The sequence below is a fragment of the Acinonyx jubatus genome, chromosome B3, assembly GCF_027475565.1.
Source record: "Acinonyx jubatus isolate Ajub_Pintada_27869175 chromosome B3, VMU_Ajub_asm_v1.0, whole genome shotgun sequence".
NCBI lineage: Eukaryota > Metazoa > Chordata > Mammalia > Carnivora > Felidae > Acinonyx > Acinonyx jubatus.
In genome coordinates this window covers 129775701-129800621 of record NC_069386.1, presented here as the reverse complement: position 1 = coordinate 129800621, position 24921 = coordinate 129775701, and the positions used below count along the sequence as shown (strand labels likewise).

Genomic DNA, 24921 nt, shown 5'->3' with positions numbered 1-24921 from the left:
TGTGATTGGGCCACAGTTGATCTGGGAATGCTGTTTGGGTGGGGCTGCCTCCCCTTCTCTGATGCAAGAGTCATTTTGGAGGGGTAGTTGTCTGGCCTAGGCTCCCCACCAGGTGTGGCAGGGTGGTTGTCACTTTGGGGAGACATCAGCCCTGGCTGAGGCTGCTCACCAGGAATGGTGGAGTAGGAGTCACTTCATCGGGGCACCTACAGGAGCAGGTAAGTTGGGTGAGGTGAGTCCACAGGGGAACCCTGCTGCAGGGCAAGGGGTGCTAGCAAGATAGATACAGAGTATTAGGCTGAAGGAGAGCAAGAAGATGGTACTCGCTAGCACTTCTGTTCCCAGAGAAAGCTTCTACAGATTCCTGCCCCTCCAGCACACACCCTAAAATTAGTCAGTAAATCTCTTTCAGATATAAATAAACCCCGGTGCTTTTCAAACTGCTACTTCTGTGCTGGGTCTCTGACCAAGTGATGAAGTGTGCTGGTCCCTTGCAGAGCAAAGTCTTAATTCCCTGTAGCCATCTGACTCTCCTGGAGTAAAGTCTTGCTGATTTTCAAAGCTGCTGGAATTAAGCCCCACTTACTTTCAAAGCCAGATGTTATAGGAACTCATCTTTCTACCACACATACCAAGGGCCTGGGGTACTCGATGTGGGGCTTGATCCCCTTGGTCCTCAGGGTGGATCTCTGTACCTGGAATATCCCTCCTGCTTGTAGTTTGTTGTGCTGGGGGTGTGGTACCCGACTATGTCCCTGCTCCCCCTACCATTCCTGTTTTGACTGCTACTTTATGTCTTTAGCTATAGTCAGTCTGTCCTGTTAATCTTCAGGTTATCTTCAGAGTGAATTGTATTACATGTAGCTGTTGCCTCCATGTATACATGTGAGGAGGTAAGCTTAGGATCCTTCTACCATCTTCCTAGTCAATTATTGATGAGAATTTAGGTTCTTCCAGTTTTGTGCTATTAAATACAGTGCTTGCAATGAATGTCCTTTTACTATGCTATTTTGTACATGTGTAAACATGCATATCTCTGTGGAACTTCTTAGTGTTCAAATGATGTATGCATTTTAAATTTTGATAGATAATGTCTTATATAGAGGCAATAACCATTTATATACCTGTGTATACAATAAACAGAAGAGATAATGTATTAAAATACAGTGAGTGTGCAAGTTAGCCAAATCCAGAATGTGGGGAGCTCTGGAAGGCAAATACTTAGTTTCTTCAATAACTTAAGAATAAAAAGGGGGGAGGGAGGAAGGAAGCTACAGAAAAAGATTTAAAGGACATATCAACAACTGTAGTATATGGACCTTCCTTGGAGCCTAACTTTAAGGACCCAAAGGAATGCTGTGTGAAAACGTATGTATATAACCATATATATGCCATATAACGTATGGCAGTGCCTGTTTTCCCATACCCATGGCAGCACTAATTATCCCAAAAGGTATGAAATGATCTTTTGTTATGCTGTGAAAACACTCATTTCTCTCATATTGAGAGGTGTTGAGTATGTTTACTTATGTTTAGAGGACATTTGTATTTCCTTTTCTCTGACCTGTCTGTTCAAGTTCTTTGCCTATTTTATATTAGCTCATTGGTTTTTCTCTAATTACTTTAAAATATCTCACATCTGTCTATATTTGAAAGAAATTAGCAGATGGTCTATGATAGTGGTTCTCAAAGTGTGGTTCTTGGACTAGCAGCATCAATATTCCTTATAAGAAATGCAAATTCTCATGTCTTAACCAGGACCTGATATCAGAAATTTGTGGTTTAACTTGGGGTGCCTGGTTGTCGATATGTCCTTTAAATCTTTTTCTGTAGCTTCCATCCTCCCTCCCCCTTTTTATTCTTAAGTTATTTGTTGAAGAAACTAAGTATTCACCTTCCAGAGCTCCCCACATTCTGGATTTGGCCAACTTGCACACTCACTGTATTTTAATACATTCTCTCTTCCCTTTATTGTATAAACTGATAAGTAGGTCTAGAGATTTGACGAGATGCAGTTACAAATTTTAACCAAGAATATTTCCTAGATGGTAACGTGTATCCCTGTTTGGTGGTATCTAATGTGTATTCTCTTTTTTAAATCATTTTAGCAGCCATTGATGGTTATTATCTACTTCACTGTTTCTCAACCTTTTTTGAATTGTTTTCCTAATGAGAATTTTTAGATATTTTTTCCCCAGATTATACCCCCTTCATGTGAAATTTTAACACCACAAAAAGTACATCTCTGTTTTTGTATTTTGGCCCATTAGAGAGCCACAAACCATTATACTATTTAAAATTTTCATTCCTAAGGACTAATTTTTAGCCCCCTTGGGAACCTTCTTACACTCTTGGTGGGAATGCAAACTGGTGCAGCCACTGTAGAAAACAGTATGGCATTTCCTCAAAAAGTTAAAAATAGAACTACCATATGACCCAGCAATTGTACTACTAGGTATTTATCCAAAGGATACAAAAATACTGATTTGAAGGGACACGTGCACTCCAATGTCTGTAGCAGCACTATCAACAATAGGCAAATTATGGAAAGAGCCAAAATGTTCATCTGATAAATGGATAGAGAAGATATGGTATATACACAAACGTGCGTGCGCGCACACCAATATTATTCAGCTATCAAAAGGAATGAAATCTTGCCATTTGCAATGATGTGGGTGGAGCTAGAGTGCATTATGTGAAGCAAAACAAGTCAGAGAAAGACAAATACCATATGATTTCACTTATGTGGAATTTAAGAAAAAAAACAGATGAACATAGAGGAAGGAGGAAAAAAGGGAAAAAAGAGAGGGAGGCAAACCATAAGAGACCCTTAACTATAGAGAACAAACTGAGGGTTGCTGGAGGGGAGGTGGGCAGAGGAAGGCAGAGGATGCCAGTGCTTAGTGGGCACTAAGGGCACTTGTGAAGAGCACTCGGTGTTACATGTAAGTGAAGAATTACTAAATTCTACCCCTGAAACCAGTATTACACTATATATTAACTAACTAGAATTTAAAATCTTGAAACAAATAAAAAATAATCATTTTTAGTCCCTTTGGGGCAGTATTGCACCTGTCAAAAATCCACGACCTAGATCTTTTATTAAGAGTTTCATATATGGTATTTTAACTTCATCACTCATAGTCATTAGTTAGGTATCCTAACTCTATAAAAAGAATTTCTCCTCATCAACTATTTGGTTATCTTGGGTATAATTTGTACAAGAAAACAGGAAAGTGCTTAATTCTTTCTCATTTACTAGTTTAAAACATTGTTGGTTCCCTGGAATCCTTTGTGTAATCTATTCACGTTTCTTATCATTTTTTGTAGGATTGTAGATTATTTCCTCCTTTATAGTTAGCAGTTTTTTATATGTTATAGATATTAACTGTTTCTGATGTAAGTTGAAAATAATTTTCACCAATTTGTTACTTGCTTTTTACTTTGCTTAGGTTTTTTTGCCACACAAATGGTTTTTTTTTGTTATTTTATGAACTGAACAATATTTTCTTTTATGATTTCTGAGTTTTCTACCATCGAGAAATCTGCAAAGTTAAAAAAGTTTTCAGTATATGCTTCTGTGTTTTAATGGCTTTATTTTGTATGTTTAACTGCTAACCTGTGTAAAATTTACTTCAGTATAAGAAATAAAGTGGAGGACACTTGTTGGCATGAACACTGGGTGTTATATATAAGGGATGAATCACTAGGTTCTACTCCTGAAACCAATACTACACTGTATGTTAACTAACTTGAGTTTAAATAAATACATTTAAAAAAAGAAAAAGAAAAAAACCTCAAGGCACACCCATGGAATGTAGGCCAGCATACTCTGCTAAAACACCTCTGAAAAAAATATCCCCTGTAATTTGTGTGGGAATAGAGATCTTGTTTCAAGTTTTGATAGCACAGGAAGAGTAGTATAAAGCTGCTTGATGATGTTATTCAAACAACATTAGTTATTGTCAAAATAAGTTTACCATGGTATAAGTTTTACATAAAATTGCTTCTTTTACATTGTAACTTTAGATTGAATTCATTAAGAAACAGCATCAAATCTTCAGTGAAAGCTAATTTCCAAAGCTGTTAAGTTTTTATAATAGTAATTGAGGGCATTTCTGGTTCTGAAAAATTTCATTCTAGACTCTGAGATCAAAATAGCATAATAATACTTTACCACTGTTAATTAAGCCATTAACTGCTGTGTGGTACAGCAAGTCAGGATTTTGAGCTTCTGTTCCTGAGAAAACTTCAGAACTATTGGTTCAAAACATGATTCAGTTTTTTTTGTTGTTTTGTTTGCAAAATACTTGCTAAAGAATAATATAGTGAGGGGTGCCTGGGTGGCTCAGGTTGCTCAGTTGAACATCTGACTTTTGGTTTGGTGATTCTCACGACATGGGATCAAGCCATGCCTCCAGCTCCGCACTCAAAGCACAGAGCCTGCTTGGGATATTCTCTCTCTCTCTCAAAATAAATAAACTTAAAAAAAAAAAACAGTGAATAATTGTAGGCTTTTTGAACAAAACCTTACATTTTAATAGGCTTTGTAAGTTTGCCACGGCAATTTTTTTCTATCCATGTTTTTCAGCCCCATCTAATGCCACTTTACATTGTATTGGTTTAGTGCTTTTTCACTTACGTCTTTGAAAACATTCTAGCTTGTAGTTGTTCCACACCGACTAGCGACAGAAACTAATTTTTCATTGCTTCAAACTTGGCATTGACTCTTCAAATAAATAACCGAGTAGTATTGTTAACATCTGTTGACTCACCAGAATTCAGGGAAACCACTGAACATTGTTTGTCTTGTTTTTAGTTAACTGTTGGTGGTTTTTCCAACACCTTCAACTCTTTGAGAAACTCTTCTGACCTAAAAGCTAATAACCTTAAATTTATTTTCTCTGGACACATTTCTTTAGCCACTGCAATTTAAAATAATATAATTAGGGGGCGCCTGGGTGGCGCAGTCAGTTAAGCGTCCGACATCAGCCAGGTCACGATCTCGCGGTCCGTGAGTTCGAGCCCTGCATCGGGCTCTGGGCTGATGGCTCAGAGCCTGGAGCCTGTTTCCGATTCTGTGTCTCCCTCTCTCTCTGCCCCTCGCCCGTTCATGCTCTGTCTCTCTCTGTCCCAAAAATAAATAAACGTTGAAAAAAAATAAATTAAAAAAAATAATAAAATAAAATAAAATAATATAATTAATCCATTACCAAGAAACAGCTTTCCTTGTTTGGCTAACAAGCCACTTAGAAACTTAACTTTTGTTGACATCACATTTTAATTTTTAAATTTGAATTTTTCTAATCATTGCTTTCCTGTGAGTCAAAGATACCGTGATGAGTACTTAGTCCAGTAATGTTAATCTGTATTTGTGTTTTTTTAGAGCAGCTATAGTGTTATTGCATAATACAGTGCTGTACCATCTAAATCAGTAACGATATAATTCATGCTCCACTGTGCCTTAAAAATGCAACCTGTGAAGTTCACTTTTCTCTTTTTCTTCTTGTTTTGACACAATGGGTATATGTGATTAATACACCTAGCACTGAAATTCTGTCAACTTGTAACTCTGTCACTGCAATTTGTAGTGCATGGAAGGGGCAGTACAAAGTGATATGAACGTCACATACCATCTGCCGTTCCTTTGGCAACAACTCCACTCTGCCTCTGCAGTATGAAAGCAACCATGTAAACAAAAAGTGTGGCTGTGTTTCCATGAAACTTGATTTACAGACACTGAAATTTGAATTTCCTAGAATTCTCTCATATCTCAAAATGTTGTCATTTAAAATTTTTGTCCCAACCATTTAAAAATGTAAAAACCATTCTTACCTTTCCAGACTGTACAAAAACAGACAGTGGTCCTGGTTTGGCCTACAGGCTGTGGTTTGCTGACCCTTGTGGTAGAGCATAAAGTCTTTGGTAAATATAATTGTTATTGAAATACTGAAAGTTTTCCTTTGGAATCAGGAAGAAGACAGTGATGTCGACTTTCACCATTATATTTGTCACCATTATATTCAGCTGTAGACTAGAAATCTTTGTCAGCACAGTAAGGCTATATCTGTGTAATATATTTATATAAAGATATTTGGTTTGGAATGGAAGAAACAACTGTCATTTGCTGATGTTATGATTATATATGTATAAAATCAAGAAGAAAATGCAGAGAAATTATTGGAATTAAAAAGATAGTTTAACAAATTTCCTAGCTATAAAAGCAATATACAAAATCATTTTTCCTATAAAACATCAACAAATAGAATGTTTAAAAAAAAAAAAACTGCTCAGGGGAAGAGAAGGCACACACCAGTCTGGCTGTGGCCCCAGCGGTGGCCTGGGGCAGACATCAGGTCTGACTGCATCCCCGCCCACCAACGCAAGTTATTCAAGACAGCACAGGGGAAGTGCCCCACAGTCCCGCACCACTCCAGGGACTATCCAAAATGACGAAACGGAAGAATTCCCCTCAAAAAAAACCTCCAGGAAATAACGACAGCTAATGAACTGATCAAAGATGATTTAAATAATATAACAGAAAGTGAATTTAGAATAATAGTCATAAAATTAATCCCTGGGCTTGAAAACAGTATAAAGGACAGCAGAGAATCTCTTGCTACAGAGATCAAGGGACTAAGGAACAGCCAGGAGGAGCTAAAAAATGCGATCAATGAACTGCAAAATAAAATGGAGACAACTATGGCTCGGATTGAAGAGGCAGAGGAGAGAATAGGTGAACTAGAAGATAAAATTATGGACAAAGAAGAAGCTGAGAAAAAGCGAGATAAAAAAATCCAGGAGTATGAGGGGAAAATTAGAGAACTAAGTGATGCACTAAAGAGAAATAATCTACGCATAATTGGTATTCCAGAGGAGGAAGAGAGAGGGAAAGGTGCTGAAGGTGTACTTGAAGAAATAATAGCTGAGAACTTCCCTGATCTGGGGAAGGAAAAAGGCATTGAAATCCAAGAGGCACAGAGAACTCCCTTCAGACGTAACTTGAATTGATCTTCTGCACGACATATCATAGTGAAACTGGCAAAATACAAGGATAAAGAGAAAATTCTGAAAGCAGCTAGAGATAAACGTGCTCTAACATAAAGGGAGACCTATAAGACTCATGACTGATTTCTCTACTGAAACTTGACAAGCCAGAAAGGAATGGTAGGAGATCTTCAATGTGATGAACAGAAAAAATATGCAGCCGAGAATCCTTTATCCAGCAAGTCTGTCATTTAGAATAGAAGGAGAGATAAAGGTCTTCCCAAACAAACAAAAACTGAAGGAATTCGTCACCGCTAAATCAGCCCTACAAGAGATCCTAAGGGGGATCCTGTGAGACAAAGTACCAGAGACATCGCTACAAGCATGAAACCTACGGACATCACAATGACTCTAAATCCATATCTTTCTGTAATAACACTGAATGTAAATGGACTAAATGCACCAACCAAAAGACATAGGGTATCAGAATGGATAAAAAAACAAGACCCATCTATTTGCTGTCTACAAGACACTCATTTTAGACCTGAGGACGTCTTCAGATTGAGAGTGAAGGGATGGAGAACTATTTATCATGCCACTGGAAGCCAAAAGAAAGCTGGAGTAGCCATACTTATATCAGACAAACTAGACTTTAAATCAAAGGCTGTAACAAGAGATGAAGAAGGGCATTATATAATAATCACAGGGTCTATCCATCAGGAAGAGCTAACAATTATAAATGTCTATGCTCCGAATACAGGAGCCCCCAAATATATAAAACAATTACTCACAAACATAAGCAACCTTATTGATAAGAATGTGGTAATTGCAGGGGACTTTAACACTCCACTTACAGAAATGGATAGATCATCTAGACACACGGTCGATAAAGAAACAAGGGCCCTGAATGATACATTGGCTCAGATGGACTTGACAGATATAGTTAGAACTCTGCATCCCAAAGCAACAAAATATACTTTCTTCTCGAGTGCACATGGAACATTCTCCAAGATAGATCACATACTGGGTCACAAAACAGCCCTTCATAAGTATACAAGAATTGAAATCATACCATGCATACTTTCAGACCACAATGCGATGAAGCTTGAAATCAACCACAGGAAAAAGTCTGGAAAACCTCCGAAAGCATGGAGGTTAAAGAACACCCTACTAAAGAATGAATGGGTCAACCAGGCAATTAGAGAAGAAATTAAAAAATATATGGAAACAAATGAAAATGAAAATACAACAATCCAAACGCTTTGGGATGCAGCAAAAGCAGTCCTGAGAGGAAAATACATTGCAATCCAGGCCTATCTCAAGAAACAAGAAAATCCCAAATACAAAATCTAACAGCACACCTAAAGGAAATAGAAGCAGAACAGCAAAGGCAGCCTAAACCCAGCAGAAGAAGAGAAATAATAAAGATCAGAGCAGAAATAAACAATATAGAATCTAAAAAAACTGTAGAGCAGATCAACGAAACCAAGAGTTGGTTTTTTGAAAAAATAAACAAAATTGATAAACCTCTAGCCAGGCTTCTCAAAAAGAAAAGGGAGATGACCCAAATAGATAAAATCATGAATGAAAATGGAATTATTACAACCAATCCCTCAGAGATACAAGCAATTATCAGGGAATACTAAGAAAAGTTATATGCCAACAAACTGGACAACCTGGAAGAAATGGACAAATTCCTAAACACCCACATGCTTCCAAAACTCAATCAGGAGGAAATAGAAATCTTGAACAGACCCATAACCAGTAAAGAAATTGAATCATTCATCAAAAATCTCCCAACAAATAAGAGTCCAGGACCAGATGGCTTCCCCGGGGAGTTCTACCAGATGTTTAAAGCAGAGATAATACCTATCCTTCTCAAGCTATTCCAAAAAATAGAAAGGGAAGGAAAACTTCCAGACTCATTCTATGAAGCCAGTATTACTTTGATTCCTAAACCAGACAGAGACCCAGTGAAAAAAGAGAACTACAGGCCAATATCCCTGATGAATATGGATGCAAAAATTCTCAATAAGATACTAGCAAGCCGAATTCAACAGCACATAAAAAGAAATATTCACCATGATCAAGTGGGATTCATTCCTGGGATGCAGGGCTGGTTCAACATTCGCAAATCAATCAGTGTGATACATCACATTAATAAAAGAAAAGATAAGAACCATATGATCCTGTCAATCGATGCAGAAAAGGCCTTTGATAAAATTCAGCAAAGTTTCTTAATAAAAACCCTCAAGAAAGTCGGAATAGAAGGAACATACCTAAAGATCATAAAAGCCATTTATGAAAAGCCCAGCTAACATCATCCTCAATGGGGAAAAACTGAGAGCTTTTTCCCTGAGATCAGGAACACGACAGGGATGTCCACTCTCACCGCTGTTGTTTAACATAGTGTTGGAAGTTCTAGCATCAGCAATCAGACAACAAAAGGAAATCAAAGGCATCAAAATTGGCAAAGATAAAGTCAAGCTTTCACTTTTTGCAGATGACATGATATTATACATGGAAAATCCGATAGACTCCACCAGAAGTCTGCTAGAACTGATCCATGAATTTAGCAAAGTTGCAGGATACAAAATCAATGTACAGAAATCAGTTGCATTCTTATACGCTAATAATGAAGCAACAGAAAGACAAAGAAACTGATCCCATTCACAATTGCACCAAGAAGCATAAAATACCTAGGAATAAATCTAACCAAAGATGTACAAGATCTGTATGCTGAAAACTATAGAAAGCTTATGAAGGAAATTGAAGAAGATATAAAGAAATGGAAAAACATTCCGTGCTCATGGTTTGGAAGAATAAATATTGTCAAAATGTCAATACTACCCAAAGCTATCTACACATTCAATGCAATCCCAATCAAAATTGCAGCAGCATTCTTCTCGAAACTAGAACAAGCAATCCTAAAATTCATATGGAACCACAAAAGGCCCCGAATAGCCAAAGTAATTTTGAAGAAGAAGACCAAAGCAGGAGGCATCACAATCCCAGACGTTAGCCTCTACTACAAAGCTGTAATCATCAAGACAGCATGGTACTGGCACAAAAACAGACACACAGACCAATGGAATAGAATAGAAACCCCAGAACTAGACCCACAAACGTATGGCCAACTCATCTTTGACAAAGCAGGAAAGAACATCCAATGGAAAAAAGTCTCTTTAACAAATGGTGCTGGGAGAACTGGACAGCAACATGCAGAAGATTGAAACTAGACCACTTTCTCACACCATTCACAAAAATAAACTCAAAATGGATAAAGGACCTGAATGTGAGACAGGAAACCATCAAAACCCTAGAGGAGAAAGCAGGAAAAGACCTCTCTGACCTCAGCCGTAGCAGTTTCTTACTTGACACATCCCCAAAGGCAAGGGAATTAAAAGCAAGAATGAACTACTGGGACCTCATGAAGATAAAAAGCTTTTGCACAGCAAAGGAAACAACCAACAAAACTGAAAGGCAACCAACGGAATGGGAAAAGATATTTGCAAATGACATATTGGACAAAGGGCTAGTATCCAAAATCTATAAAGAGCTATAAAGAGCTCACCAAACTCCACACCCGAAAAACAAATAATCCAGTGAAGAAATGGGCAGAAAACATGAATAGACACTTCTCTAAAGAAGACATCCGGATGGCCAACAGGCACATGAAAAGATGCTCAACGTCGCTCCTCATCAGGGAAATACAAATCAAAACCACACTCAGATATCACCTCACGCCAGTCAGAGTGGCCAAAATGAACAAATCAGGAGACTATAGGTGCTGGCGAGGATGTGGAGAAACGGGAACCCTCTTGCACTGTTGGTGGGAATGCGAATTGGTGCAGCCACTCTGGAAAACAGTGTGGAGGTTCCTCAGAAAATTAAAAATAGACCTACCCTATGACCCAGCAATAGCACTGCTAGGAATTTACCCAAGGGATACAGGAGTACTGATGCATAGGAGCACTTGTACCCCAATGTTTATAGCAGCACTCTCAACAATAGCCAAATGATGGAAAGAGCCTAAATGTCCATCAACTGATGAATGGATAAAGAAATTGTGGTGTATATACACAATGGAGTACTACGTGGCAATGAGAAAGCATGAAATATGGCCCTTTGTAGCAACGTGGATGGAACTGGAGAGTGTTATGCTAAGTGAAATAAGCCATACAGAGAAAGACAGATACCATATGGTTTCACTCTTATGTGGATCCTGAGAAACTTAACAGAAACCCATGGGGGAGGGGAAGGAAAAAAAAACAAAAAAGAGGTTAGAGTGGAAGAGAGGCAAAGCATAAGAGACTCTTAAAAACTGAGAACAAACTGAGGGTTGATGGGGGGTGGGAGGGTGGGTGATGGGTATTGAGGAGGGCACCTTTTGTGATGAGCACTGGGTGTTGTATGGAAACCAATTTGACAATAAACTTCATATATTGAAAAAAAAACACTGCTCTAAAAACACTTAAAAAATCTAGTTTTGCTGATCTTTTCCTAACCTCTTGGGGTAGATTTCTGTTCATTAAATTGTAGCATTTGTTTTTACAATATCTGTATTTAAAGTTCTTCCTAAGTACTATTTCAGCTGAATCCCACAAGTTTTGATATGAAACATTTTATTATAACTTGAAAATATTAACTAATTTTCATTTGTATTTTTTCTTTGTCCTTTAGGTTATCTAGAAGTATAATTCTTAATTTTTCAAACAATGGCATTTTCTACTTACCCATTATAGATTTCTAACATTAGAGTCTGGAACAGACTCTGAATTTGCATAGTCTTAATAAGTTTAAAGACTATAGGGACGCCTGGGTGGCTCAGTCGGTTAAGTGGCCGACTTCGGCTGGATCATGATCTCGCGGTTTGTGAGTTCGAGCCCCCTGTCGGGCTCCGTGCAGACAGTTCGGAGCCTGGAGCCTGCTTCGGATTCTGTGTCTCCCTCTCTCTCTGCTGCTCCCCTGCTCATGCTCTATTTCTCTTTGTCTCTCATAAATAAATTATAAAAAAAAAATTTAAGACTATATATATAGTATATACCATATACCACTATACCACACGCACGCATGCACCCCTTATATATACCATATGTATATATGTGTATATGTATATATACATGTGTGGGTGTGTGTATCCCCTTTGATCAGAGTAGAAATCATCTACCTAAAATGAATGATTGGAAAAACTTGATGTCATTACAATTGGAATTCTTATCTTTTAAAATATGAACAGTATTCCTATTTTCATAAATAAGATCTCCTTCTGACAAAGCAAAGTGTTAAAATTCTAGATTCATATTACTTTCTTAAAATGAGATGATTATTTTAATCAAAATCTTTTCATAGAGTTTTTATAAGCACACAGTGGTTAATTACTCTTTTAATTAAATGTTACAGGATATGGAGTCTAATAGATCATGCACTAATAGCAAGGTGTAATATGGAAGAACCAATTCGTTGTGCAGCTGTAAATGTAGATGGAATCCATCTTGCCCTTGGAATGAAGGATGGCTCATTCACTGTACTTAGAGTAAGGTATGATATTGGAGTAGAAATAAAAACAGTAAATTTTTTTAAGTGAGACTATATAATACTCATTGTTTTTACCCATTTTCTTTCCTCCCTCCCTTCTTATTAATATATATACACATACACACATATATATCAGATATTACTTTTATTGAATATTAAGTATATTAATAAAAATGGCTTTGTCAGAAAGTGGTTAACTCAAAAACCTTGGTTTTAGGGGTTAAGAATGTTTAGTGAATTAATGGCTAAAATTTTGAGCTACAAATTTGGGTTTTGACTTCCATTCCTTGGTAGTATTGATTTTCAGTAATGATCCTCTGCCATTACTGGTGGGTGGGGGGTAGCCTTGGGGCAGTTAAAAATGGGTGAAATGTTTTTTGTTATTTGTAGCTTTATTCTTTGAAAAAAAAATGCCTACTTTTTTTTTGTTTGCATCATTAGAAAAGTTAAAAGAATTTGTTAAAGCAGTTAACATCCTGTGTTGAATTGTAGTTATGGTGCATTCAACTGAATTCTATATAGCTATTAAAAACTTTGCTGTAGACCCATGTGTGTTCATAAGCATATATACTTACAGAATCCTTCTCCTTAGCCTAGTGAGTGGTAGGACCACCTTTTTAGTTGCCCAGTCCAGAAATCATTAATTCATTTCTCTCTTTTGCCTCCCTTGTGTAGTTAATCACAGAATTCTGGAGAATCTATTTCCTGAGTAGTCTTCAAATTAATCTGCTTCCTCCCATTCTCACCATTGTACTCTTGTATGGGCTTCTGCAATCTCCTAACTGGATTGGTGCGATAGTGTCTCAGCAGGTCTCCTTACCTCCTGTTTTGCTTCTTTCAAGACTTTTTCTTATTCACTCTTCAGTTCACTATTTTGAAACACATTTGTTTGCAGTCCTCCTCTTCCTAAAATATGATAAAAGCTTAGCACTGTCCTTAAGTGGAAGTTCATAATCCTTAACATAGCCAGTAGTGCCCATCTCCAGCCTGTTTCTTTCTACCTCAGTCTCTTTCTTTCAACTGTATAAAACATCTTTTGCTTCTTCAGGTACCTCGTGTTCTCTTGTACTTCTGTTTCTTTTTTCTTTTCCTTTCTTTCTTTCTTTTTTTTTTTTTTTTTTTTGTACTTCTCCGTTTCTCTAGACACTGACTCTTTTCTGGGACAGATTTTTACAATGAGACATGGTAAGATTTTTCTCTTGTACTGCTTTTTAAATTGTGATAAAATATGTGTAATATAAAATTTACCATCTTAACCGTATTTCAAAATTCAGTGGCATTAAGTACATTTACATTGTTTTGCAACCAAGAATTTGAGACGCTTGGAAAACGTCTAAGAGTTCCTCTTGTTTAGCTTGTATGCATTAAAAATAGTGATTATTTCTGTTAATTGTACATTTATTTCACCTTTCAATTATTTGTAAGTAACTGGGTGAATAAGTTCTTATTTCTAATAAGTCAGTGTTTAAGCAACTGAGTCCAACATTGCTGACAGGATCACTGGAGTGGTGATTATGACTGCTGCATGCCTTTGTAGTTTAACCACAAAACTTTAACTCAATATTCTTCTTCTTTTCTTTTTTTACTTTCTATAATTTATTTATTTTTATAATTTACATCCAGGTTAGCACATGGTGCAACAGTGATTTCAGAAGTAGATTCCTTAAGCCCCTTACCCATTTAGCCCATTCCCCCCCACAACCCCTCAACAACTCTCATTTTGTTCTCTAAGAGTCTCTTATGTTTTGTCCCCCTCCCTGTTTTTATATTATTTTTGTTTTTTATTATTTTGCTTCCCTTCCCTTATTTTCATCTGTTTTGTATCTTAAAAGTCTTTGTATGAGTGAAGTCATTTTTTTTTCTAATTTTGCTTAGCATAATACCTTCTAGTCCCATCCACATAGTTGCAAATGGCAAGATTTCATTCTTTTTGATTGCTGAGTAATACTCCATTGTATATATATACCACATCATCTTTATCCATTCATCCATTGATGGACATTTGAGCTCTTTCCATACTTTGGCTATTGTTGTAACTCAATATTCTTAATCCTAAATTCACCTGGTCACTGTTTCTTCTTGGTTTGTGGTATATATTCTCTATACCATAAAGCAAAATTCATTAAGTGTAGCTGTACTAACGTACCCTCATATTATGACTGGAGGAGTATTGAATAGATTTGAATCTAACGCACTGGTTATTATTACTATTTTTTTTTTCAGTAGGCTCCAGGCCCAGCATGGAGCCCAATGTGGGGCTTGAACTCACGACCCTGAGATCAAAACCTGAGCTGAGATCGAGAGTTGGATGCGTTTAACCAACTGAGCCATCCAAGGTTCCCCCAATACACTGATCCTTTTTTATTTAAAAAAATTTTTTTTATTAGAGAACGAACACCTACATGAGAGCATGTGCACAAGAGTGCGTGGGCAAATAGGGGAGAGGGGCAGAGGGGAAGATAGAGAATCTTAAGCAGGCTCTATGCCCAGCATGGAGCCCCATGCAAGGTTTGATCCCATGACCCTGGGATCATGACCTGAGCTGAAATCAAGAGTCGAATGCTCAACCAACTGAGCCGTGCAGGCACCCCCACACTGATTCTTAAATTGAGGTACAAGGTGATGTTCCAGCACAAAGTTACATAACTTCTAGAGCATCTCTTCCTTGTGATAAAAACTGTTACCAATTTTATATTAAAATAAACATTAATATCATGGAATTAAATGAAAAAAGTGCAAATATTTTTAAAATTAGAAGATATATGCATGTAAAACTTTGACTTATGGTGGGCTGCATGGTGTGATGCACAGCAGACTCCTCAGAGGCACTCATTCATTCTCATGAATAGTTAGGAAGACTTTAGAGGAAGAGCTTGATAAGCACAGTTAACAAATTTCCTGGGGGATAGAATAAAGTTTCTTGCAGGGTATGGAGTAGGCTTTGGTTGTAAAAACATTGTCATTTTAGATTCTACCAGTGGCTAGCCATTTGTCTCTTTCTGACCATGTCACTACCACATTATGTCAACTTTAAAAGGATTAGGATAGGGGTTGCCTGGGTAGTTCAGTCGGTTAAGTGTACAACTCTTGATTTCGGCTCAGGTCACCATCTCATGGTTTGTGGGATCGAGTCCCCGGTCTGGCTCTGCACTGACAGCACAGAGCCTGCTTGGGATTCTCTCTCTCTCTCTCTGTCTCTCTCTCTCTCTCTCTTTCTCTCTTTCTCTCTTTCTGTATCTCCCCTGCTCATGCTGGCACACTCTCTTTTGTCTTTTTCACAAAATAAATAAAATAAACTTTAAAAAAGAAAAAAAAGAAAAAAGCTTTTGCTAATACTACCCTGTCTCTAAGGCCAGGAAACATCAGTCTTCATCTAGGTTGACACTCAGCAGTATTTGGCCCCCTTAACCACCCCCTCCTTTTCAAAACATCCTCTTCCCAGACTTTGAATGTTAATTCTCTTTCTCTTTTCAGCCTACTTCTCCTGCTTCCATTTTCTTTATAGGCTCATTATCTTCTGCCTACCAGTAGGTATTGGAGGACATCAAAGTTCATGCCTAGGCTTGTTCTTCTTCTTACTGTGTTTTCTCCCTTAGATAGTCTTATCCTGCCTCCAGTTTCAGTTTCCAGCCATAGCCTGATGGTTCCAAATACGTTCCAAGTTCTCACTCTCATCTCTCCTCTGAACTCCAGCTGTGTATTTCCAGTTGTTTATTTAACATCACTTGGATGTCTCAGAGGCATCTGCAATACAGCGTGTCCCAAACTAAAACTCAGTTATAAGGCATCATTGAAAAAATTGTTTAACTTTACTGGTTGAAATGGTCGTTAATTGGGAAGAATTTGTACTGTATTAAAAAAGCTCGACGAGGTTAAAATAAAAATAATTAGCGGTGCCTATATAAAGATATACATTCAAGTGTCTTACTGAATACAAATCAATTCCTCTTTTCCTTATTTCTTGAATGTAATTTTGCACATTTGTCTGATTATAAAAATTTATTTGAAAATCAGTGTTTGTAATTAAGCATTTTTCATAAATTCAGTATTTCCAAGGAACTTAATCATAAAAATCTGTGATTTTATTTCCTTTATTGTATGAAAATTTAGTATGAATCTTTAAACTACCTTAAAGTAATTAAACTAAAATTCAGCGTTTTCTTCTACTTCCAGCATATTTGGTCCTCTTATATTTTTGTTCAACAAAGTAATTGTTTCTGAATTAATATTTGTATCATTTATATTTGTTTTATAATTTATAAATACTTGATATAGCCTCATAGTCATTTTAGACACATTTGAAAACTGAACTGATTCTCAAATGACTTGTTTTCATGTGGTCTCATTTTTTCTTTACAGAGATATGACCGAAGTTGTACATATTAAAGACAGGAAGGAGGCAATTCATGAGTTAAAATATTCCCCAGATGGAACTTACCTTGCTGTTGGATGCAATGACAGCTCAGTTGATATCTATGGCGTTGCGCAACGTTATAAAAAGTTTGGGGAATGTGTTGGGTCGCTTAGTTTCATCACTCATCTTGACTGGTCCTCAGATAGTAGATATTTACAGACAAATGATGGAAATGGTAAAAGACTTTTTTATAGGATGCCAGGTAAAGTTTCTAAGTTTCTAATGAATTAATATTATTATTTATGGATTTTTAGTACCTGTAAAATATTTTAGAATTTGACGAGAAATAGAGTATAAAATACATTTGATTACAGGAAATTAAAGAAGATCTGAGCTCATGTTTCAGGCATTATGATCTTTTCCATCAGGCTGCCCTATTGAAATCTTTTTGGTTCTTCATTAAAACTTCTTTGCTTGGAGGATCTAAAACCTACTTGATGTTGAATTCCGTGCTATGTGAGGAGTATTTGGTAAAGTCCTACTCTGTGTTAGAAAGTCAAAGTGCCATTTTTATGGGTGGAACTAATTAAATATAATTGCTAACAATGCCTGACCATAAATTGTTTGGGTTTTTTTTTTGTGGTTACCTCAAATAAATTTTGTAAATATCCATTCTATAGCTAAAACCCTCAATTTGAGAGAGTTTCCACCAAAGATTTGTAAAAGAATTAGAGCAACCATCAAAATGTTATCTCTCAGTACCTCAGTTAGTTGGATGCTTAATGAATTAGTCACTATTTTCCAACAACTTATTTAATAAAACTAGCTGCATAATTAAATTAATGCCTCTCCCTAAAAGTTTTTTTATTACCAATGTGTGTGTAATTAGGACCAAATCCTAACGCCCTGATCCCTAATATAAATGTATTACTCCCTGGCCATCCTTCCTTCATGGTCCTTCAGTTTTCTTTTTTTCTCTCAACCATGTATATTCTTAGGTTTCTCATTTAAAAGCTGATTTGCCACTTTCTTACAGCTTTTACTTGTTCTTCTGACTTACAGTGTTGTGACTAATCTGGCATGATTTTAGTAGGATTAATGTTTATTCTCCACTTGAGCGAACCTGCTAAGCTACATCAGAATCAAATCTGTGTGTCTCTAATTTGGGTAGTGGCTTTTTAAATAATTTCCTTCCGTTTAGTTTTCTTCTCTCCTTACCGTATTCACCTACCTATTCATGCTACTCTCCTTTAACTGTAGTGTGAAGAAATTTTGGAGTTTACCATGTTATCAGTATAATTTATGCTTGAGAAAAAATAAAATGAAATAACTTCTTAAATTAAGACTATTATTTATTTTTAGGAGGAAAAGAAGTGACAAACAAAGAAGAAATAAAAGGTGTTCATTGGGCTTCATGGACATGTGTTTCAGGCCTTGAAGTAAATGGAATTTGGCCCAAGTATTCAGATATCAATGATATAAATTCAGTAGATGGAAATTATATTGGCCAAGTTTTAGTTACAGCTGATGACTATGGAATTATAAAATTATTCCGATATCCTTGTTTAAGAAAAGGTATTTTTTCTTTCAAAATACTATTAAGTAGCTCGTCTGTTATAAAAGACTTTTAGAAGCACCTGGGTGGCTTAGTCAGTTAAGCATATGACTCTCAGTTCATCTCAGGTCATGATTCATGGTCCTGTGAGTTCAAGCTTTGTGTCAGGCTCTGTGCTGACAGTGAGGAAGCTGCTTGGGATTCTCGCTCCCTCACTCACACTGTCTGTCTGTCTGTCTCTCTCAAAACAAATAAATTAATTAGAAAAATTGTTTTAAGTAAAAGACTTTTAAGTTCTTGTAGAAAATTAGTCGAGATAAAAGGGTTTATATTTTTTTAAATATGTATACTAATTAATTGGTGAAGGGTTGCATGAAAATGAACAGAATTAGCTACATTTATTTTGCTAATTTAAAAATTGTTTGTTACCGTTATTTTGGATGTGAAATTTTTATTAGAAGATTATTTTTGAACTCACATTAAGAATTTACTAATACTTTACCTCTTTTTAAAGAATCATTTTCTCTCCACTCCCAGAATTATTTGATAGAGTCAGACTATACAATGATAGACACACTTTTCTTATTTCTAATTATCTTTAATCATTTAACTTGTTAAACATGTATCTTTTAGAAGACATTTTTTCTCATGGCTTTTTCTCAAGAATCTCTCAGGTCATAATTTGGAACCTGTTGGTTTCTTCGTTGGTTTTCATGTACAGGTGTGTTTTTGTTTAAATCCTTAACATATATTGTTTTGGCACTTATATACTTTGTGTAAACAGTCAGGGTAAGATAAATAAGAGGTCTTATCATTGTTTATTTTCTACACATTTTATGTATCACCTTTTTTTCTTGGATCTCTACTTAAATGATGATATTAAACATTCTGTTCATAGACTTGGGGATAATTAAGTGAAATACTGTGTATTACTGTGTGGAACAAAGCATGGGACAAATAAATATTTGAGTTAGCTTATAACAAGTCCATAAGTACTAAAATAATTATATGAATAGACAATTAGTATCAGGAAATTAGTTTCCTGGAAACCAAAAATAAAACAGGACACAAAATAATTTTCATCATAAGTATTTTAAGCCTTTTTTTTAAACCCTTTTAATTTGAGTGTAGTTGATATACATGTTTTGTTTTTTTAAGTGAACTTGTCTCATCGTGGGGCTCAGATTCATGACCCCAAGATCTAGAATTGTGTGATCTATCAACTGAGCCAGATGTTTTTTTAAAAAGTGTTTTTCACTATTCAGGGAAAGCAGAGTTTTTTTTCCGAGATTTAGTTTTCAAAGAATTCTCTCATATAGTATGGAGCTTTAGATTAGGTGCAGTGAGTATATTCCTAGGGCATTAATATCTGTAGCAAATGTAGTAATTATTTTTACCTGGTCATTGGTAAAAGCTTTTAGATACATGTTAAAATGCAGTTCAGTAAAAAGTGAACAGCTGAATAGTTGTGTTTAAGTAGGTAGTTCAGATATGTCATTTGCAAAGGAATGGGAGAAGATATTTGCAAATAACATATCGGATAAAGTGTTACTATCCAAAATCTATGAAGAACTTATGAAACTCTACACCCCCAAAATAAATAATCCTGTTAAGAAGTAAGCAGAAGACATGAACATTTTTCCAAAGAAGACATCCAGATGGCTAACAGACACATGAAAAGATGGTCAACATCAGTCATCATCAAGGAAATACAAATCAAAGCACAATGAGCTACTACCTCACACCTGTCAGAATGGCTAAAATTAACAACTCAGGCAATAACAGAGGTTGGTGAGAAATGTGGGAATGCAAACTGGTATAGCCACTCTGGAAAACTATATGGAGGTTCTTCAAAGGTTAAAACAGAACTACCCTATGTCCCAGCAATTGCACTACTAGGTATTTATCCAAAGGAATCAAAAATACAGATTCAAAGGGGCATATGCACCCCAATGTTTATAATAGCATTATCAACAATAGCCGAACTATGGAAAGAGCCCAAAAGTCCATTGACAGTTGAATGGATACAGAAAATGTGGGAATATATATATATATACAGTGGAATATTACTCAGCCATCAAAAAGAATGAAATCTTGCCATTTGCAATGACGTAGATGGAACTAGAGTTTATTAAGCTAAGTTACAGAAGTCAGTCAGAGAAAGACAAATACTATATGATTTCACTTGTATGTGGAATTTAAGAAATAAAACAGATGAATATATGGGAAGGATAAAAAATATAGAGAAGGAATCCATAAGAGACTCTTAATTATGGAGAAGAAACAGGTTTGATGAAGGGAGGTAGGAATGGGGGGTGGGCCAAATGAATGATGGCTATTAAGGAGGGCACTTGTGATGAGCACAGGTGTTATATGTAAGTGATGAATCACTAAATTCTACACCTGAAACCAATTTTACCATATATGTTAATTAACTAGAATTCGATTAAAAACTTGAAAAAGAAATAGGTAGTTTATGTTGAACTTAAGGGCCCAATTTTCCTAGAATTCTATGCTAGCGTTTCTGTTGTGCCTTTACACTAAAATGGTAAATTCCAGATCTTGCCACCTCTGGGGTGTTGTCGATTCCTACTTGCAGGATTTCAACTTCCTAGCTGAAACTGCATCATCCATAAGTAATGCTAAGTGTGTTAATAAAGCCTAGCTAAATCTCTAGTAATTAAAGTATCCTGTTTCTGGATTCCACCACGTAGCCAGGACATGAGAGTCAGTGGCACAAAAGATTTTATTATGGGGGCGCCTGGGTGGCTCAGTCGGTTAGGCGTCCAACTTCGGCTCAGGTCATGATCTCGTGGTCTGTGAGTTTGAGCCCCGCGTCGGACTCTGTGCTGACCGCTCAGAGCCTGGAACCTGTTTCAGATTCTGTGTCTCCCTCTCTCTCTGACCCTCCCCCATTCATGCTCTCTCTCTGTCTCAAAAATAAATAAACGTTAAAAAAAAATTAAAAAAAAAAGGTTTTATTATGACTCAAGATGAAACTTGCTTAGTTAGAAGGTGTGTGGAATCAGTAAGATTAATCATGATGGTCTTAATCTTAGACATTGATTCTGCACACTGTTTCGTATACTGACCCTATGCAAAAACAAAAATAATTTTCTGAGCTTTCTTAGTCAAGTGAATTGGATTTATTGACAGTTTTTATCTTTTGTAACAGGGAAGGATATTTCTGTTGCACAGTTATTTCATTTTTAAAATGTATAGTATTCTGAATTTTGGGAATATTTTACTGAAGTCTTAGAAAAATTAGTCTTATTCAGTCACTGCTTCAAGAATATAAATTGTTTTCCTTATTTTTCTTTTTGTGATATTTTTATTAGAAATTTATTTTATGGTAAAGGTTTTTATTTCTAGGCACTTGTGAGTTAGCTTGAGACTGGGTAAGTAGTTGGGGGAACAGAAGATAGGATATAACTGCTGCATCTTTTTAAAAATATATATATTATTTTTAGAGGAAGACAAAGAGCGTGATTTGGGGAGAGGGGCAGAGGGGGAGAGAGAGAATCCCAAACAGGCTCCATGCTCAGTGCTGAGCCCAACTTGGGGCTGGATCCCATGACCCTGGGATCATGACTTGAGCTGAAATCAAGAATCTGATGCTCAACTGACTGAGCCACCCAGGTGCCACGTAACTACTGCATCTTTAATGAATTAGTAGAAATATTTTAAGATTCTGCGTTTATTGAATTTATATACTTACATAAAGTTAGTATTACTAGAAAAATTCTCTTTTAGATTAGTTATGAAGTTTTACATTCTTTTTTTTTTTAATGTTTATTTTTGAGAGAGCGCAGGTAGGGGTGGGGCAGAGAGAGGGGACAGAACATCTGACTCTTGATTTTGGCTCAGGTCATGATTGTTGTGGGATCGAGGGTTGTGGAATCAAGCCCTGTGTTGGGCTCCACACTGAGCATAGAGCCTGCTTAAGATTCTCTCTCCCTCTCCCTCTTCCCTGCTTGTGTTTGTTCTCTCTCAAAAAAAAGAAGGGGGGGAGGGTAGGTGATGGGCATTGAAGAGGGCATCTTTTGGGATGAGCACTGGGTGTTGTATGGAAACAAATTTGACAATAAATTTCATGTATTAAAAAAAAGATACATTTCATGCGTTTATTCTTCTGTGGTGGACATTTGAGTAATTTCCAGTTTTTGCTATTATATGCAAGTTTCTCAAAGATGTATACTTAGGAGTGAAATTGCTGGGTCATAGAGAATTTATAAGAAAATGCCAAATTGTTTTCCAAAGTGGTTATACCATTTTTAAAACCCTGTTGATCCACATCCTTTTCAACACTTGGCATTGCTACACTTTTTAATTTGTGTAAGTCTAATTAGTTTAAATGGTGTCTCATTGTGGTCTTAATTTTCATTTATCTAGTGAGATGGATCATTTCCCCATTGTTTTTGGTTTTCTGCATTTCCTTTTCTGTCAAACATGGGCTTAATATCTTTTGCCTATTTTTCTATGGAGTTTTTTTTTATTAAGTTATTTTATACTCTAAATACAAATGATTTGTAATTTTTATGGGTTGCAAATGTGTTTTTCCAGTTTTTTACTTACTTTTATAACAATTACAATAATTTACTATTATTGTGCCTTTTGTTGACCAGTTCTTAATTGCAACGTAGTCAAATCTGTCTCTTTTCTTTGATGAATAGTTCTGTTTTGTGTATTAAAATAATATTATACTAGGATCAGATAGTGTCATATTTTATAAAAAAAAAAAGTGTTAAGGTCATTAAAACATAGTTAAATAGGAAAATATCTTTTGTCATATTGCTGCAATTTATTGAAGGGATTAACTCATACTGATTTTATACTAAAATATACTTTAAAACAATTAGAAAAGAAATGGGATCACCAAAAAAATTTTTCAGTATATTGCTTTAGCCTCATCAAGAATTGTCTTCCCCTTCTCCTTTAAATCAGGAAGTTCCTATGACCATTCTATCTTGTTCCCATAAATCTTTTCTCTGAAACATTCTAATTGATGACATACTATTTAGGCCTTACCTATTCTTCTGTCATTTCCTGTCTTAGGCCAGGGTTTTCATGGTGAAGGAACTTTGAGAGCTTATAATCTAACTTCTATTAGAATGGAAATGGAGTCCAAGAGAGGTTACATGATGTGCTCAAGCTCCTGTGCTATTAAGTAGTCAAGCAGACTCTTTAGCAAGCTGTAGTCTTTTTATTTCAATTTCTAATATTCTTTACATCACGTTTTGTTGCCTTTTGTAAGGGTTGGAGTCATGTTCATGCCCTCTGATTTCCTTCAATATTCTTCCCTCTTCTATAACCTAGTATTCTAACTCAAGTGTCTATAGTAAAGGGAAATGTGATCTTTGTTTTTCTTTCTTTTTCTTCAAATAGTTAATGAATATTTCTTGTGTTCCAGGCACTAGGGGGATATAGAGTAAACAAGATGCTATCCCTGTCCTCAGAGAGCTTATAGTTTATTAGAGGAATTAGCAAGTAAATAGATTATTACATTTCAGTGTTGTAAGTATAATTACACAGGGTAATCACAGGGAATTCTGGAAACATGTAGGATGATACTGTTGGTTTTAGTGAGTCAGAGTCACTTTGTGAAAGGTGGGACATTGAGGTTCACTTTTAAGATACCTGTTTCTCATAGTTAAATAAGCAGTGCTGATTATTAAATAATTATTAATATTGTCCATTTAATTATAAATAACTAGCTTCCCTTAGACTTATTCTATAACTTGTTTGTTAAGCTGCCCTGGTTCTTTCTTCCAGAGAGATTGATCTTTGAGTAGTTGTAGAATACAATTTGGAAGGGACTCAGAGGGTTATCTATAACTTAGAGAGTTATTTACAACTCTCTTGGGGCTATTGCCCATTGTAGTTAATTAGAATACATGCTCATATAACTTCCCTCATATGCCTAAACATGACAATATTAGTACATCTTAAAAACTCAGAATTTTGGGGGCGCCTGGGTGGCTCAGCCGGTTAAGCGGCTGACTTCGGCTCAGGTCATGATCTCGCGGTCCGTGAGTTCGAGCCCCGCGTCGGGCTCTGTGCTGACAGCTCAGAGCCTGGAGCCTGCTTCGGATTCTGTGTCTCCCTCTCTCTGACCCTCCCCCGTTCATGCTTTGTCTCTCTCTGTCTCAAAAATAAATAAACGTTTAAAAAAAATTTTAATTAAAAAACTCAGAATTTTGTTTGCTGGAATCTCTGGCTTTACTTTCTCTTTTAATGTATATATTTTTTCTTTTTGAGAGAGAGTGAGCAGAGAAGAGGCAAAGAGAGAGGGGGAGAAAGAAAGATAGAATCCCAAGCAGGCTCCGTGCTGTCAATACAGAGCCTGACACAGGGCTTGATCTCATGAACCATGAGATCATGACGTGAACTGAGATCAAGAGTCAAACACTTAATGACTGAGCCACCCAGACACCCTTCTGGCTTTACTTTTTTAAGACTCTGGTGGCTAAGAGTACTTAAAGGACCC

The 24921-nt window shown here is 36.3% G+C and overlaps 1 protein-coding gene across 11 annotated transcripts in view; it reads left to right on the top strand.

Annotated features, from left to right (window-relative positions):
* The window catches only part of EML5 (EMAP like 5), a 176187-nt gene that overhangs the window by 47369 nt on the left and 103897 nt on the right, over positions 1-24921 (top strand). For all 11 annotated transcript variants that reach the window (XR_008299587.1, XM_027066369.2, XM_027066368.2 and 8 more), the window contains 3 exons: positions 12391-12528; positions 16885-17141; positions 18242-18454. Coding sequence is in view for 10 of the 11 variants with exons in the window: in XM_027066369.2 (XP_026922170.1) it covers positions 12391-12528; positions 16885-17141; positions 18242-18454 (608 nt within the window). In the remaining variant the exon portion in view is untranslated. The remainder of the gene's footprint in view (positions 1-12390; positions 12529-16884; positions 17142-18241; positions 18455-24921) is intronic.